Source organism: Phragmites australis, chromosome 6, assembly GCF_958298935.1.
Source record: "Phragmites australis chromosome 6, lpPhrAust1.1, whole genome shotgun sequence".
In the NCBI taxonomy this organism is placed as follows: domain Eukaryota; kingdom Viridiplantae; phylum Streptophyta; class Magnoliopsida; order Poales; family Poaceae; genus Phragmites; species Phragmites australis.
This window is the reverse complement of record NC_084926.1, coordinates 38643093-38661259: the sequence shown is the minus strand read 5'-3', so window position 1 is coordinate 38661259 and position 18167 is coordinate 38643093. Positions and strand designations below refer to the sequence as shown.

The 18167-nt window shown below is 43.3% G+C and overlaps 2 protein-coding genes and 2 pseudogenes across 2 annotated transcripts; 3 read left to right on the top strand and 1 right to left on the bottom strand.

Annotated features, from left to right (window-relative positions):
• The first annotated feature begins 2469 nt into the window (after positions 1-2469).
• LOC133923207 (probable F-box protein At4g22030) lies at positions 2470-3747 on the top strand. The gene has a single exon (XM_062368631.1). The coding sequence runs from the start codon at positions 2470-2472 to the stop codon at positions 3745-3747; it is 1278 nt and encodes a 425-aa protein (XP_062224615.1).
• A 1335-nt stretch (positions 3748-5082) lies between these two features.
• LOC133922385 (peroxisomal membrane protein PMP22-like) lies at positions 5083-8342 on the bottom strand. Its single transcript, XM_062367706.1, has 7 exons — positions 7913-8342; positions 7724-7822; positions 6637-6738; positions 6036-6111; positions 5653-5723; positions 5486-5571; positions 5083-5391 (listed from the first exon to the last, which is right to left on the bottom strand). Exons 1-7 carry the CDS (start codon positions 8048-8050, stop codon positions 5340-5342), a joined length of 624 nt encoding a protein of 207 aa, XP_062223690.1. The 5' UTR covers positions 8051-8342; the 3' UTR covers positions 5083-5339.
• Positions 8343-9384: 1042 nt separating this feature from the next.
• Positions 9385-11224, top strand: LOC133923206 (mitochondrial carrier protein CoAc2-like; annotated as a pseudogene).
• Positions 11225-16901: 5677 nt separating this feature from the next.
• LOC133923205 (uncharacterized) lies at positions 16902-17788 on the top strand (annotated as a pseudogene).
• Positions 17789-18167: the final 379 nt, after the last annotated feature.

The following is an 18167-nucleotide window of genomic DNA, read 5'->3' as shown; positions in this document are numbered from 1 at the left end:
GATGTTCAAAATATCTAAGTATTTTTTACATGAGAGAATAATACTTCAACAAAAACGGCCTAAGCACACGGTTCCAAATGAGGAATGACGCATCCGCATCGCACCTCTTCTCTTTTGAGGAGTCCATACATGACATAACACATGACGTTATCGATGGATCCGTTTATGTGTAGGAGTGCGTAGATATATATGCACAAATGGCCGCAGCTAGCTAGTAGTTGACATTGATTTCAATATTATTGAAGTAGTAAAAAAATGCATACATCCATTGGCGGCTTTATGCCTAATATATTGGCTTATTGGGACTTTGGTGCGGCTTATGCACCAGTAGGCAGTAGTTGACCTCCATCAAAATATTTCATAATTCATATACAAAGTGGTACGCAAACTGCACAGTGATGGTTGACTTTGCAAATTGAATCAATAGTATGTTTAAGGCCACTCTAATACTGGTTTTTTAGACATTATTTAGGTGTTCACCTAAATAAAAAGATGATGTGATAGTAATTTAAATATGAGAGAGAAGAAACTTATTTATTAGGAAAGAAACTAGCTTTTTTAGAAATTCTAGATAAATATGAAACAATAAATTATCTAGGGAGTTCTTAAAAAAACTAACAACCTACATATATACATTAAAAGCTTAGTTCTTAATATTAATTTCTTACTATATCTCCCCTCCAAATATTAGATAAGAAATAAGGCACCAGCTCTTACGATCGATTCGTTTTGAGACATGGATCTGCAGAAAAGCACACCGTTTTTTTTTGTGCACACTGACTTTTCTCTCGACCAGACCAGGTACACCTCCTCGCTGCTTGATTTCTCTTCGATCTCCACGTCGATGGAAGGCATGCATGCATGCAGCGCTGCCATGCGTTGGCGTGCTCAGGAAAGTCAACGAAACAGAGCATGCATCCAGCGCTGCAGTGTGGCGAGCAATGCTTCCGGAGGTCGATTCGTCCCACATTCCGGCCGTGCGGATGCAGCGTTGGCGCGTTGAAGGTCATGCATGGCGCACAACGAATCTTAATTATTTCACCGGCGTCGCGAGCGCGGAGGTCGATGTTCTTCCGCGCGGATCGGACGGCGTACGTACGGTGCATGCTTCCTGGCCGGCGGCCGGCGGAGGAACGGCGCCGTGAAGAAAGCTCCGGGAGGCTGAAGGGCAGGCTAGCCGGCCAGGGCGCAGTTCCCTCCCTGCGCGTACGTACGGTGCATGCTTCCTGGGCGGCGGCCGGCGGAGGAACGGCGCCGTGAAGAAAGCTCCGGGAGGCTGACGGGCAGGCTAGCAGGCCAGGGCGCAGTTCCCTCCCGCCGCGTACGTACGGCGCGTCGGCGCCTGCACATGCGTACAGTGGAGGACACGGCCACATTGTCGGGAACGGGTTCCGAGCTTGCATTGGCCTGTTGGCCGGCGCCGCGGCCACACTGGGGCAGTCGGTGGACACGGCATCGATCTGTCGGTCTCCAACAACGGTGTCGATCTGGCCAGCCTGCATGCCGGAACCACTCGTGGGTTGCTGAGCCTGAGCTGCTGGCTGCCATTTCTCGCCTTCACATCGCATCTATCTCACCTCGCGTCCCATGCACGCCGAAAGATCCGTGAGAAGAGGCGGTGTATAGTACATATTGCTAAAAAACAACTGCCCAAAGGCACGGCCACAGAGCACCTTTTTGTGAGGACTATCCTGTCCAAAAGAGTCTTATAGAATTGGGAAGAAGATTATACGAGACCATCTACAGAAAGGTCTTCGTGAAACTTTGATTCACGTTGTTTTTTCTCAATCTAACAGTCTGATTGAATACATATGAGAATAACAGAGGACACGTTTCACATGAAGGCAAGAGTCTTTCTGTAAAAACTGATCTCATATAATTTTCTTCCATAGAATTGCGTGTGAACAAACCTCTATTTGATGAACATGGAGGGCTGCAGGGATCGGGGATTTCAATTTTGTTTCATTCATCGGCCAAAATCAACATTTATAAAAATTTATTAAAATTTTAGTTATTTTTCATCATCTGCTTTGCAGGTTCCATATGTAAGTGAAAAAATTCTAAAATTAAATATTTCGTTTGTAATTTCATAAAATTTAGCCAAATTTTAATCCCTGGTACGGACCATCTCGCGCCGTTGGTCACTTGCCAGAAACGGTCTCCTTCAAATCAGAGCTTCCCAGAATGGGAATTGACCCGGCCCAACCCCAACCCGGTCAAACTTATCACCCACGCGCTGACCAGCACCCACCCTTCCCGAGTTCCCGTTCCGCTCTCACCTATAAATACCAGCTCGCCTCCATCACATCCTCCCAACCCGCCTCGATCAGATCCAATCACACTCCCCAGGAACGGAAGCAACGCCACTTCGCTTTCGGAGTCGCCTAGATCGACTGAAGAAGCAGTCGCAATCTCAAAGCGAGCATTTTTTTAATCTTGAGACGCGCAGCGATAGCTGATCCCTTGACAATGGCTGCTGCTCTCCAAGCACAGCGTCTCTTCTTGACGGCCTCTTCGTCGTCGTCGTCTTTCGCCACACGGCCGCGGAGGCGCGCCGCTCCCTGCCGAGCCTCCCTGCGCGTGCCTAATGGTCTGCAAACGGCGGTGGGCCCCGCGGACGTCAGCCTCAAGCTGGACTGGATCGACCAGCGCGTCCTCCCGGCGACCACGGCCTCAGCACCGGCAGCGGAGGACGGCTCGAAGACGGTTGAGAAGCTCTGCGCGATAGCGGAGGCGGCGGCGGACCGCGCCGAGATGCACGACATCATCGGCAGGCAGCGGGACAACTGGAACCACCTGCTGCTCCACTCCACCAACTCCCTCGCGCTCGCTGCCTCCGTCATGGCCGCGCTGGCTCCCGCCGCTCCCACCATGGTCGCGCTCAAGGCCTCCGCGGGGGCCCTCCTGGCCACGGCCGCCGTCACGATGGCTGCCGTCAACAAGATCCAGCCGTCGCAGCTCGCCGAGGAGCAGCGCAACGCCACGCGGCTCTGGAGGCAGCTCGAGCGCGACGTCCGCGCCACGCTCGACCTCAGGACGCCGTTGACGAATGCCGACGTCCAGGACGCCATGGACAGGGTGCTGGCGCTCGACGCGGCGTACCCGCTGCCGCTGCTCCCCGGCATGCTCGACAAGTTCCCCAAGACCGTGGAGCCCGCCCGGTGGTGGCCGCGCCGTCGCCAGCAGCAGCAGCTGCTCAAGAAGAAGTCCAAGAGCTTTGGCCGGCGCGGTGGCAACGGCAACGGCTGGAGCCAGGACCTCGAGGACGAGATGCGCGGCCTCCTGCGCGTGCTCAAGGCCAAGGACGAGCACCAGTACCTGACGGTCGGCAAGCTGATTCTCAGCCTCAACCGCGGCCTCGCCGTGGCAGGCCCGGCGCTGGCCGGCACTGCCGCGCTCGCCGCGGCGTTCATCGGCTCCGGTGAAATCGGCTCCTGGGCCTCCGGCGCGGCCGTGATCGGCGGCGCGCTGGCCGCGGCGGCGAACACGGTGGAGCACGGCGGGCAGGTGGGCATGATGTTCGAGCTGCTCCGCAACTGCGCGGGGTTCTACCGCAAGATCCAGGAGGACATCGAGGCCAGCCTCGGCGAGGCCGACGCCGAGCTGAGGGAGAATGGCGAGGTGTTCGAGACCAAAGTGGCGCTGCTGCTGGGCCGGAGCACGTCGGACCTGAAGCAGTTCAGGCGGATGGCCTCGGCGTCCTTCAAGGACGAGGACATCAAGGACTTCGCCGGGAAACTCTTCTGAGCAGTTGAATCACTAGCAGCTGATAAATCCATCAGGATGTGCATACGAATTAGTTCGAGAGCAAACGTTCGAAGGAATTCCATTGATTCTTTTTGTAACTATTAACACTGAAATGACAATTCTTTGATTCATTCATTCCAATCCAAAGTGTCACACACATGAGTTGAAACAGGTTTACATGTCAAAACGGTCTGACCTGCCAAGAACATGGTCCGTCCACACGGACACGGCACAACGCCGACGGTGTGCGCCACCTACCGACGCGAGATCGTCGCAAAACTGAAGCGGCCGGCACATGACGCGCACTGGGGACAACGGGTTTGGGTCGCACAATGATGCGAGTCCAACTGGGCTTCGTAACAATTTTTTCAAATGAACTTTTTTTTGTGTGTTTGTTTGTTTTGCGACGAGATTGAAATGGAGCTTTGGACGGTTGGGACATATTTCACATGGTCCTCTCATTTTTTTGTGTTTTTTTTTAAAAACACTAGTACAACTTGTAGACATACGTACACACTTACAACGTTATATGTATGCACTCACATGGTACCTATTGAAAATCAGAGATACAAAACTTGAGGATTGACAAAGTCATCATAGTTGTCTCGCTCCATACAGTACGTAACCTTTTCACTTTAATAAAACGCACAAGGAACAAACATGAAATCTGATCATTGGTGAGTAGCGGGTACAATCACCTTCACTAACATGAAGCCCAGCCAGCGTTTCACATTTGTTATTGTTCATGCAAAGACAAAACGAGGCTTTAGTCTTTGACCGATGCAGATCATCTTGCACACTAATTTTTCTTAGAAGGGGTGTTGTTCGAGTCGATTCTGTCGCTTTGATTCAACTACGCTGCCGGAATGATCAACCTGCTGGACATGGAATTGTTCAGACTTCAGAGAGGGTAGGGTCAATTCAAGGTTCCATGGTAACGGAAGCGAGCTCGAAAATTATGACTGGCCAGATGGTCGAGGTACTTGACAACGGAAAAGTGTACGCGCAATGGCGAACGCACAAGCTACGTGTGGATTCAGTCCCAAGGTTCAGCTCTTGGTGTCAACGACGAATTGGTGTCGCGTGTTTTGACAAAAACTAGGTTGATTTCAGGCAGTTCTTGCATGGCGAGGCAGCCAGGAATGGGAAAGACCTGGAAAGAATGTCTCGTTTCCACACTGACATTCTGAACACTTGGTCATTTCTGAAGTTTGAACGTACCCTGTCAAGACGCAAGAGCAGTTGGTCAGACAACAGGGTTTTGCAAGTAAGGACAGTTCAACCAAACTTTCACATGACCAGCATTCCAATTAAAACGTGCTTTGCAGCATGTACTGGTCCTCGATGGTAGGCAAATTTTGTTCATAGCTGATATACTTTGGTTCCATTACAATGCTCGGACTGTCTTGCATGCGTTGACAATCAAGTAAGCCAACTACATACTACCGGATAAATATTCGAAATCCTGAACTACTTGAATGACTTGAACAGAGATTTGTTGCCAAACAGTACAGGATATAGCACCCAGCATCCTTGTTCTTTGACCGGTTACAACCAGGATGGAGCTGCGCTAATGTTTCGTTCTAAACTGTCTATGCTTGCTTCAAAGACATAGCCCTTGCGCGAAGGTTGAGGAATATCCCCCTACAGCGAAAAATATGATAACCAGATAAGAAATAGAATTCGCCATGTCATGCATTGGGACAGAATCGAAATGTTCAGGCCAAACGAACATTACCAACAACATGCAACAAAGCTGTGGAAGATCACCCGAAACTGCAACGGCATGTACTGATGGTTGATCCAACCGACTATTGGCCAAAACTGCACATTAACCGGGTCTATGAATGATCTGTGGAGGGAAAACTCAAAGACATGTATTCATGCTGAAAGCAAAATGTGTACCATCCAAGCACTCAATTGCACTGAAGGATATTGCTTCTTGACCCTATTCTTCACTTCCTTCAAAGGCCTCCCTGCATTGCAAGGCATGATCTATCCTTGGACTGACATACATATGAACAAGATATATGGATTCAACATTGACATTATATATTTTGACAGATGACCACACGGTCCAAAATACATTGCTCTGGTCCAATAATTCCTCCTTACTCAAAGAACATATTCTCAAAAAATGGTCACGTCTTGGGAAACTGAAACTGACATAAAATTATAATTATGAAAAGGAAATTACGAAATTTTAACTGGCAATTTGGTAATAGCACAATACCAACACAAGTCTTTCATTGCCACAAACTTCACTAATTTGCAAGGTTCAGACTTACTCTCAACAACATATCCATAGTAGAACAAAAACAGCATATTGTTCCAGGGAGAAGACGTCAGCTGTTCCAGCAACACCTGAAAAGAAAGCACTCCCTCTGTTCAGAAATATATAGCGTTTCAGAGAACACATAATATCAAGTGCAGATGGTTGAACTGCATTAGCTTGACTTTAAACAGGGGTCTCAATCCCAGGAGTAACCAGCAAAGCCAGTTTTACACTTCGGAAGTACTTTGAATAATTTTAGTGTCAAGTTAGCAATGAGAATTGAGAAAATAAATAAAAGAAAACGTTCCAAGAGTCCATTGGGAAACCATGGGGTCACATGCTGATTACAAGCATGCCAATGGAATCCAAGATTTTTATGCTGCTTTGATCAACATTTTGGGGCAAAGTGCCTACATTACTGTAGGCTAAAACTTCATTGCAGGACAATTATTAGTTGGCTACTGAAATCAAACATCTCCTCGGTGTACTATGCTTATACATGCATGTTCACTTGAATTTTATAGTTTTCATGATAATTATAAACTATTTATGCATAGCCTGCGCAAAAAGAAGCGAAATATATGGTGCAAATTATCAAATGATAAATAGTATACCTTCTTAGCCACGGTTTTGGTATCCTTCTTCCCTTTGAAGATATAATCCAACACTTTATGCAGGAAATGTCCAAATGGGCCACCATATGCAAATCCAAAGAGCTGCAGCACAGCATTAGGACACGATGCTAGATTATAATACACAAGTACATGTAAGTAAGCATCATACACAACAGAACAGAGGCATAACCATCCAACGCCAATATGTGACTAAATTACTTTTTGAGTTAGGAAAGTCAGAGATAATGGAATGGATAGATTAAAAATGTGGAGTATCATTTGTTTATAAGCAATCAATAAAAAAAAGCAAGATGTACGGAAGCATGACTTAAAAAGTGCCAAATACTGTCTTAAAAAGTTCCATCTTTTGGATTCAGCTGCTTAATGACCTCGACAACTATTCAAGAAGTCATGCTACAAAACCTCGTCAAATAAAAAAACTAATCCCTAGCATACTTGAGACTTCTTTTTTGAAGCAAATACGACTAGAAACTTGAGACCAGAAGTGAGTAGAATAATAGAAAACATCGACAACTCTTTTCCCAAAAGAGTCCACCTCCACTCTTTAACAGATCTTCTTACATAATTCTGGTGTACATTTATTCGAAAAAATTAAGCAGGGGAAACTATCAGACACCACATAAGCGAAAGTTTAATGTTAATCCTTATTTTGAGAAACGACTAGATATAATTCAGACCTAGCAGCTCTGATTGAGTAGCATACACTACCAATTTATGCCTGCGCTAGCTCAAAGGATTAAGCATTCCAACAATTGAATGCTCTATTCCTCCAATAAAGCTTTCTCAAAAATAACAGTAGATAAGAACTATTCATACTCCTATAGCAACGAAATTGCAGTTGAGCTCAGTTGACATTATATAACACCATCTATTGATCCAACAATTGAATGCTCTATTCCTCCAATGAATAATCCCCACCAAAAATCAGTGAGGGCTTCCCCCACTGTAGTCCTTCAAAAAATCCCCACCAAAAATCCAAGAAAAGATTCACTTTTACCGGAACAAAAACACTCTGACAGACTGACTGTACCAGGAAGGCGGAATTATGAGAAGCCAGAATGCTCACCATCTTGAGCAGGAGGCGGCGCTTCTCAATCTTCTGGTACCCGGAGAGCTTCTGCGCCACGGAGTCGCTGAGGCCGGCGAGGCACCCCGCTGTGATCATCTGCGCAAACCAACCAGATCCAGGTTCATGATTTCCCCACTCCCCCAAAACAAAAAGGGGAAAATTCCAACAAGACCGAGAAGCGAAGACCTTGGTGCGAAGCGGGTGTTGCTGGAGCTGTACCAAGTACTGCCTCCACGCCCTGCGAGCCAGCGATGCCTCCCCCTCCCCACCTCCTCCTTTCCATCCTCCGGCTCGTCCTCCTCCTCCTCCTGCAGCTGTCGCCATGGCGGTCCGCCTCCAACTCCGCCGGAGCCCCTTCGATCGATGTATCCACCAACCACCTACTCCTCCCCTCCTCGGAGCACTGACCACGCGCTCTTTGTATGCTCGCCTGATGCGAGTAAGATTTTTTTGGGGCGGATTCTGCGATGCTTTGGGTCGGCGAGAGGAGGGAATCGTGTGAGTGATTCCGGAATGGCGCGCCGGTGGATGGCTGCCGCGGTGGTCCCTCGCCGGCCGGACGATCGACGCGGCCACCGACTTGTGGGCCAGGGGCAGCTAAACCCTCCCTGACAGTCTGACAGGTGGTTGCCGCTTTTATCAGGCACTCCTGTTGCGGGCCGGGCCTTGATGGAAACTAATTGGGCCGGGTTTAGTTAAAAAATTGAGAAATAACCATTCAGTAAAAAAAATTGATGTTTTGAATATAGCACTGACTTCGATCCATTTTTTACCACCATTTCAAATAAAATATATTTATATAATCTAATAAGTTTATAATATTATGAAAATATTTTTGAAGATAAATCCACACATATATTTTTCATGTTTTAAAATTAAATATTTCAAACATTATTGATAGTTAAAGTTTTAAAAGATTGGTTGAATCTTATCCAAAACGTCATGTATTTGTGACTGGAGGAGTATCTGGCACAGATACATTTTCCATTTCCTTTCTGCAAACGGGGACAAATCAGATGGCCGATTTCTGAAATTTGGTTACTGATTAATAAGAGCTTTCCTCCTCTCTCTCAAAAAAAAAAACTAATGAGAGATTTCCACGGAGCAATAATCATACATACGTTATTGATGGCACTAGCTCTTTTTAGCAGAGTACATGGGCTATTGACACTCGGGTTGGTGGAGCGGCTCGAGCGCGTGGGAGAGGCGGCGTGAGCACATAGGAGAAGAAGCACAGGAGCCCAACCGGGTTTGGGAGAGGATAAGGAGAAGGGGAGCCTCGGGCTTGGGCCGACTCGGTGGGGAAAAGGAGAGGGTGCTCGGGCTGGGCCGGCCAAAGAAAAGGGGCCGGCCGATGCCTCTTTTCCTCTCTTTTCTTATGAATGTATATGTATGTTGTGCTGCCCGTATATATACGACAAAATATCGTTGTACATACAAATACGAAAAATCTATTGTCCTATGCATTTTTTTTTTCAATTATAAACCGTAAATGGTCATCATGAAATTTGTTTCGTTGTCACTACTTTGACAGAATTATAGTCCCAGCCACTTGGTTCTTCTTATCATGCTTTGAATTTGTGCTTGTACAGAAGCCCCTTCCTCTATATCATCATGACTCTTAAGTAATCATCTGATGTTTGAAATAATGTTGGATCTTTCAGACAATAAGAGCAGAGTTTCATGGTTCTGGATTGATTAGATCCTTCCGAACAATCTTTCGGACAGAAGGTCTGTTAGGGTTTTACAGGTTGGCCTCTTCCTAGTTTACAGAACAAAAGTAGGCTATCAATACATATCGTGCTCTTGAGCTTGACTTTTGAATTGTCTATACTTAAGGGAAATGGTGCTAGTGTTGCTCGGATTGTTCCTTATGCAGCTTTGTATTATATGGTCTATGAAGAATGCCGCCGATGGATCATTCTTGGTTTTCCTAATGTTGAGCAAGGGCCTGTTCTTGATCTTGTGGCCGGATCGATAGCTGGAGGAACAGCTGTCATATGCACATACCCTCTTGATCTAGTCCGCACAAAGTTGTCTTATCAGGTTGGTCCAAATCTTTCTTGCATCCTTCATTGAGTTAGAAAACCGCACTTTCTGTTGGGTTTTAAGCCACCTTTGATGTATTACAGATCAACATATTCTCTGAACAATGATCTGATTAGAATCATCTACTGATATTTATGTTTTTAATAGGATCTATCTAGTATACTCTTCTATGAGTATATGCCCCGTTTCCTTCAATTTTCATTACCTTTCTAATTAGTAGTCTTCTCTGCAGGTGAAAGGTGCAGTAAATGTCGGTTTCAGAGAATGTAAGTCCTCTGAACAGGTTTACAAAGTGATCATGGATTGTGTGAAAAAAATATACAGACAAAATGGAATGAAAGGCCTATACCGTGGCATGGGTATGCATATATTGTATTTCACTGTTTTCTCAAGACCAGTTCCTAATACACTCCCCTCTATTAACTAAGATTTAATGTTCTTCAGCCCCATCACTATATGGAATTTTCCCTTACTCTGAGCTTAAATTCTACTTTTACGAGAAGATGAAAAGACTCATGTTCCTGAAGAGCACAGAAAAGATATCATAACAAAACTTGGTTGCGGGTCAGTTGCCGGTTTGCTAGGACAATAACATAACCCCTTGAATCTTGATGTTGTTAGGCGGCAAATGCATGTATAGTTTTCTTCGTAGCATGTGGCTGTGATGCACCATTGCACCATTTTCAGGTTCAGGCCATTTCATCATCCAGCCTTGTGGGGAAATGGAATGGGTATGCATATGATAGCAAAACAGCAAGGTTGGCGACAACTATTCTCAGGATTATCTATCAACTATTTGAAAGCGAGATATTTCCTTTATTGTGCCACTAAACGTTTATTTAGTTTTGTTTTGCTTAGAAAGCCTTTCTCACCTGCCGACAAAACGTGACAGGTAAGCAGCAGCTATTGAAACACTGCAATTCCCATGTCTTGACTGTAGAACCTGAATTTGGACAAGCTACAAGTTCTGATATGTATTGTCATCGGAAGCCTCCAAAGTCTTTGGTTCATTTAAGCACTTGCTCTTTTGTATGCCAATTAATTAATTTAGCTGAACTGTGGAGGAGTTAGAACATTTTATCAAGGGCAGTCTTTTTGTGTGATCATTCTTTAGCAGTATTTTAGTTTGGACGCATTAGCATACTTGCCTTTCATTTCTGCGTTACTGGCAAAATAGAAAAGGAGCACCGTGCGAAATATTTATTGATTGATATAGTTATGAATACTTTATATTTATTGAAGTTCATAAAGTAAATAATCTGTATTTGATGTCAAAGTAGTATACTTCTTCATATGTTCTCCCTTTCACAGGTTGTGCCATCAGTAGCCATAGGATTTACTGTTTACGACTCGATGAAGGTTTGCCTTGAAGTTCCATCAAGGGAGGAAGCAGCTGTGGCTGTTTTGACAGAAGAAAGAAGTAATACAGCTCCCATTCACTCCAGTTAGCATGAGTTTAACTCTTTCCATAATGCGATGCTCCTTGCTGCCTTAACATTCACAAGGCGTGTAGTATAGCATTCTTTCTTGGAGCTGCATCACCATAGTTATTAGGCTTCTCCATCACAGTGGAGAAATAATCGACCATCAATAAGCCCATAAGCAAATCGTTGATGCCAAGAAAAATCCTGGCATTTATCAAGAGGAATAGAATTCCTTGAAATACCAATTCTTGTGGAACTTCACCCTGTACAGATTATGTATATAAACGAATAGCTTGTGTCAAACCGAGAAGTTCTTGGCGTAGTCAGAATTCAGATCCTTTTCAAAGCAAACATGCTTGTGTTTCTACCACTGCTTGTTCCAATTTTTTGTTACAGAACTGAGTTCATATTATGGATTTCTTGTTGCCATAGGTAGCTTCTTTTAGGTTTGAGCCTGGTTATGACTTGTCTGCGTCGACCTTTTGCCAGAAGTACAAGAATCTGTCATGCCTTGTTTTCCGCACCTTGTTGGATTCTTGCGAGTTGCAACACGGCAATGAACTGGATACGTGGATTTGGAGTTAGATACTGGCAAAGTTCAGATTCCTTCCCTCTATGGCCTTAGCCTGTACTGGTTCTTGATACGTTCCAGATTGGATTTACAGTTGAGTTATCTGAATGGATCCAATTTAACTAAGATTTGAAAACAATTGGGTAGTATTCTTTACATTTGACAGAAGCAAGGTTTCTGCTGCCAGTCTGAATTACTGACCTTGTATGCTTGACATAATAATTCCAACTGCAGTACTATCATTCGCATACAACTTCGTGGTTACTTGAGAGGTTTATCTCAAGAATTCCAAAAAAAATCCACAACGTGCCACCGAGTCTTTGTCCACACTTGAGACTTGTCAAAATAGGTAAATATCCTCGCAAAGGAAAAAAGAAAATTGGGTAGAGGAGTAATTTTGTATGCATGTTGAGTACAGTATATATGAATCAATTGCAGCAGTGCATGAATAGTCTGAGCACACTCTGCACTATGCTGAAACAGGGCCTGAGTTAAATTCACATTATTTACTCTGGTGCTGCATTATTTACTCCAAACTCTCGTGCACAGAAGGCTCTGCCTATCTCAGTTGGAGTTATTCACATTGCATAAGATCAGCTGGCTCAGTCTTTCAGTTTTGCACATAGATTAGTTTATTCTGCTGCCAGCATGTGAATATTGGTGCTTCACTACTCAACCATCCAATGATCCAAGTACACAACTAGAGCTAATTAGCAGCAAACTCTGCAGCATTTTGTTTTGACAAATGCACATTAAAAAAAGTTAAAATGACTGGTGTATATAAATTACTAGATTGGTAAATAGGACAGAAAGACAATGATGTATGTCTGTACTGTGCAGCACACCAACCTAGACGGCTAGGGAGGCCTGGAAACTCTGGACAGGTAGCAAGGGAGCAGGGATGGAGGACAGCCTAGGATCCATAGGCCACTGCCATGGTGATCATACACCTTCTTGCAGTGGACTACCTCATGTGCAGCCCTGAAATGCCATGCACACACCAGCACTTGTGTGCTCACCTTCTTCTTACCGAGTGTCCGGGAAGTTCTCCGGTGTCTTAAAAAACATGGTGTCATATCATGAAGGATAAGGCATGTCTAATGTATATATTTGATTGTTATGTTTTATTAGAATATAAAATTTATTGAATTTACAATATTGTAAATTTATCTTTAAGATAAATCTATACATATATTTTAATTCTTATTTTGAAAGCTATTGTTAGTTACAATTTTAAAAGTTTTATTGAATATTTTCTAAAACGATATGTATTTATAACCTGAGTGGGTATATTTTATTAGTTTTAACAAACAATACGTTGATGGAGCACTGTACATATCACTAGTTATACCAAATTTCTTTTAAAAGAGAACTGGTTATACTAAGTTGCATCTCCCATAGCCATAGTCGTAAGAATTTGTTTGAATATTGTCAGCGTTTGTTTGCAGCCACACTCTTAATCTGGCTAACTTCCTGTTCCTATTATCTGCTTGTCATGTAGTACTTCACTAGAGTTTTTGCAGAAAAACATGGTAAATTTCATTTTAAACCATGTATTAGTATATTTAGTACATTTTGAACCAACTTTAATAGCAACTTTTACTTTCAACCAAATATTTAATGCTAATATTTTAATTTATATCGTGTTTAAAGAATTGATTTTTTTATTATACTCATGTAACTTAGTAGTTTCATTCATCTTAGATTTAGGTATCCATCTTTCGTAACAAGCTTGCTTCCTCTTAGTTTCATCCTTCGTTGTTTGCTTCCTTTTTTACCTCAAATTGCTAAGCCATATCTCCGTATCATGCAGGATGCTATAGAATATATGGTGCTATCAACCATATAAAAAGTTATCATTCTGTATGTAATCTGATTCTATAATTACATGTTTGCTAGTATTATGGTGATAGACATCTGGCCGACGGCGCGGTAGACATGGCTAGAGTGGTGTAGCGGTGTAAGGATGATTTGAGAAGAGATGTCGGCAAGTTAGATATAGCTAGAGAGTAGCAGCCGTGCAAGTAGCAACTTAAGTGGTGCCATCAATGAGGAATATAAGCAATGAAGAAGTGAAGAAGAGCAATGAAAAAGTCCGTGAGCAATAACAATTGGATTCTAGAAGCTTGATATAGAGATATAGATCTAAGTAACTTGAGACGAAATAGAAAGTAAGCAAATGAAGAATAAAATAAGAGGAAGAAAGTTCAGGTTAAAAATAACAATTTACCCTTCCAGTTTACTCAGTGGAGCTAGGATGGATGAATGAATCTGGTAGCTTAATCTTCAGACACGGTGTAAACGAAAAGATTAGAGGAAAATATACTATGTAAAGTAATATTTAATATTAAATTGGATTCAAAGTGCACTAAATGCAGTGTAAAGGGAAAATTGCTCAAAAAAATTCATCGCTCACGTTAATCCAGGAGCAACATGAGAGAGATATAAAAAAACAGTGGCAGGTCCAGCTTCCATACAGAAACAGGTGCATGGACCCATATCTCCTTTCTCCCTCCTCCTCCCATTTCCCAATGGTAGAAAGGAGAAATAGAAACAGGCAGGCTGCCTTGATTTTGGAGCTCACACGGCATCCATAGCCCCAAAGCCTCTTTACGCTTGCCCCATCTTGCTACAGGGTGACGTACCAATGATTGTACCAGGCCCATACCTCCCTACGTTATTTAGAATTAGCCCCTTCCTTCCTTAACGGTCTAGCCAAAAGCGCAAAGCCTTCGATTATTTCAGTTGCATTGTTTGGCAACGCACTTGTTGAATTTCGAGGTAAATTTACCTGAGTAACTTTGAAGGTATTTGTGCACTTAAACACAAAGTTGTTTTTATATTCTTATAAAATAAACGAGTATAAGATAGATTTCTACAAATATCATCGTATATTTTATACGACCAAATAATTCACAATATAAATTAGGCCTTATTTGGTAGAGCTCTGTGAGTTGATTCCGCGCTGGAATCTCTCCTAGCGCTGCTAAACAGGTTGGTTGAGGAGTGATTCTGCGCGGGAATCACTTCCCGTTTTGTATAGCGAGATGATAGTTGAAAAAACTTTCACCTGATTCCCGACTGATTCTCCTCGATTTTAACATAATATTCTCTTAGAAATCACTTCCACCACTAGCATACCAACCGATTTTACAAACAGAATCACTTCGACCACAGAATCACTCCCACTCTATTTCCATCACAGAATCACTCTCACCACAGAATCAAAACTCTACCAAACAGACTCTTAATTTCTCCCTACCTCTTCCCATCTCCTATAGTATAAAAAATCACATCTATCATTTTACTTAACAGTAATGTGCTTTCTTTTATTCCGCTACTCTATTTTTAAAACTTAAATCAAAATAAATAATTATCATATAATAAAAGACCATCTCCTCGATATTATCTATCTCCGTATCTCACAGCCACCTAGATTCAACCATCGTGTAGACCTATGTCTCTTTTGTTACGCTATATTTTTTATTTTTAGATTTTTCATCCTAAATTGATTTTACATCGTGGAACATGTATATGGTTGCTAGAAGTGTTCAACTTTTGAGTCGATTTGATCTTCTTCCATGATAACACAAATTTGGTCATCCTTTACCTTCCAAATACCTCTCCTTGCCTTCGATTAGAGCATCTCCAAGAGATACCTTATTTGGTTCCCTATAATTAAATTTAGAGATTTTGCATTAAAAATCACCCTCCAACAGTTCCCCAAAACGAATCTCTAATTTTACAGACTCCCTAAACGCACCCCCGTCGTCTCCAAATCTACGGAACCATCGTCGTTCCCTATCCCTCCCCCGCGCCGCGTTCCCGCTCTCATTCCCGCGCGAACCCAGCACCCAAACGGTGACTCCCGCCCTGCCGCCGCGCGCCGTCGACACCCGAGACTGCGACGCCCCCCCCCCCCTCCCGCCGCGTGCCGTCGACGCCCCCCCCCCCTCCCGCCACGCGACGTCGACGCCCCCCCTCCCGCCGCGCGACGTCAACGCCCCCCTCCCGCCGCGCGCCGTCGACGGCCCGTGCCCCCTCCTCCTCCTTCCTGCCGCAATTGCACGGATGCAATTGTTGTGGCGAATTAGTGATTGTTGGTGGAGTTCTTGCATTTGTGCATGCCAATTGGAACTAGTGGGTTGCATATGGATAGCTCGGCATCTTTTTTGTTTACCGGGTGGCAATTCTTGTCCAGGTGGATGTGCAAGAGGTGGGGAAAGGAGGGAAAATGAATGTGCGACAGTCTAGAATTGATCTCTTGCGTTGTTGACAGTCTCCTGTCATCTGGGATTGCTACTTCTTTGGCTTTACATTGGTTTGTGTTGCAACAATAGTTGGAGATGACTGGTGGCATTGATGTCTTTTGGTGATAGCAAATTTATTGTTCCTGCGGACTTGAGGATTTGGATTCTTGTTTGCTGTGAAAAATGTACACCTTAAGCCAAACTTTATGGTGACAGAAATGTGGTATGCATTTTAGGCGCGTGTCCAGATCTTGTATCACTTTATTTTGTTTACAGCATTATCCTAAACTGCCAACATCTTTGGATTGTCAATATTATTTTATTGTTAGTCTCTTCTTGAATGGCTTATTGTGTCACTAATGCCACAGTATAGTAGTCATTTCTGCCAGGAAAAATTATAGTAGTCTCTTCTTTAATAGGGACTATGACGGCAGTGGATATTATTGTACCTTGATGAATGAGGAGAGCGATGAACTGGTTTGGGATGGATTGAGTAGCCCACCTGAGGAGCAAGTTACACCAGTTATGGAAGTTGCACCCACCGTTAGACCAAGCCAAAAAAGAACAAAGAATTTCAGTGAGAAGGAAGATGAAATTTTGGTTTCGGCATGGCTCAATGTCAGTATGGATGCAGTCCAAGGCACCGATCAATCTCGTTCTACATACTGGAAGAGAATTTATGATTATTTCCATTCCAACAAGGACTTCACCTCAGATCGCTCCCAAAAGTCCCTCTTGCATCGTTGGTCTGCTATTCAAGAAAATGTGAACAAGTTTGCCAGATGTCTAAGCCGGATTGAGGGTAGGAAGCAAAGCGGAGTGTCTTACCAAGACAAGGTTATTTACAAGTTTTTATATAATTTTATTGTCTATACAACAATATGAATTGGTGCTAAACGTACTGACTTTTTTTTGTTGAATTATATAGCTAGTGCAAGTATGCACTTTGTTCAAGTCAAAAGATAAGACCAATAAGTCATTTCAATTCATGCATTGCTGGAACCTCTTAAGAACATAGCCAAAGTGGATTGATAGGCAGACACAAAAGCCACCTCACAAAAAAAAGAAGACAACTGACACTTCAACGCCGGCTACGTCTACTCCTATTTGCCCTGATGAGAGTGAGGCTGCCACTCCAGAGTATTCAATAACGAAGAGACCAATAGGAAAGAAGAGGGAGAAAGAAAAATTACGTAAAGGTGGAGATCTTATGTACATAGAGGCATTAGATAATTTGTGGGCTAAGAAGAAAGAGGCCGATGCAGAGAAGGAGCTCAAGAAAGATGACAGATACAAACAAGCATATGCACTGGAACAAGAGAGGGTTGCAATTGAAAAAGAAAATCTAGAGTTAAGGAGCAAAGAGTTTGCATTTAAGAAAATGTTGGAAGAAGAGAGAATTATGTCAATAGACATTAGTGGCATGTCTAGTCTGCAACAGCAATACTACCGGAGCTTGCAGGATGAGATAGTGACTCGACGAATGAACAGCTCGGGTTGATAGCTACTGCAACACAAAGAGGGGCGACTTGGAAGCTGATGGAGATGATTTCGGTCCTGTTGCTGCTGATGGTACTTATGTGTTGATCCATGTTTCACTGCGTCTTGAGGTGATAGCTGATGCAGCTACTTGTGTGCAATGTTATCTTGATACTTTTAAAGCAACTACTTGCGTCTGAATTTATTTTGAATGAATGGTTTTGATGTATGGAGCAAATTATCGTGTTAGCGTAATTTAAAACTTTCTTATTCTTATTGACAGATCATATGGATGTACTGATAGTTTGGATAAATGGTACCTGTCCAGGTGCAAGATCATATGACAGATATTAAGACTGATTTTGGTATTTTTTAATTCTTTTTGACAGATTATTAAGACTGATTATGATACTGGTTCATACTTTTAGCATTTGTCCTGTCCAAATGTATCACTGATTTGCACACCTGCATTTCCATAGATGTTCACATAGGAAGGTGACTGACAGAACTCTTAGCACATGTAAAATTTTGAATGAATGTGTTACCACTACCGCAGTAATACAAAAACGGCAAAACTAAAGTTGGACAAATCTTGAAGCACTATGAAGAACCAATCCCTGTGCTACGTATTTTTCCAAAAAAATTATTGTTAATATTGGTCTCCATGA

Bases quoted from the DNA above. Each gene is read 5' to 3' on its own strand.
- LOC133923207 (XM_062368631.1), top strand. From the start codon at position 2,470: ATGGCTGCTGCTCTCCAAGCACAGCGTCTCTTCTTGACGGCCTCTTCG.
- LOC133922385 (XM_062367706.1), bottom strand. From the start codon at position 8,050: ATGGCGACAGCTGCAGGAGGAGGAGGAGGACGAGCCGGAGGATGGAAA. The intron at 7,823-7,912 runs GTCTTCGCTTCT...TGGTTTGCGCAG, and splicing joins AACACCCGCTTCGCACCAAG to ATGATCACAGCGGGGTGCCT. The intron at 6,739-7,723 runs GTGAGCATTCTG...GCTGTGCTGCAG, and splicing joins GCCGCCTCCTGCTCAAGATG to CTCTTTGGATTTGCATATGG.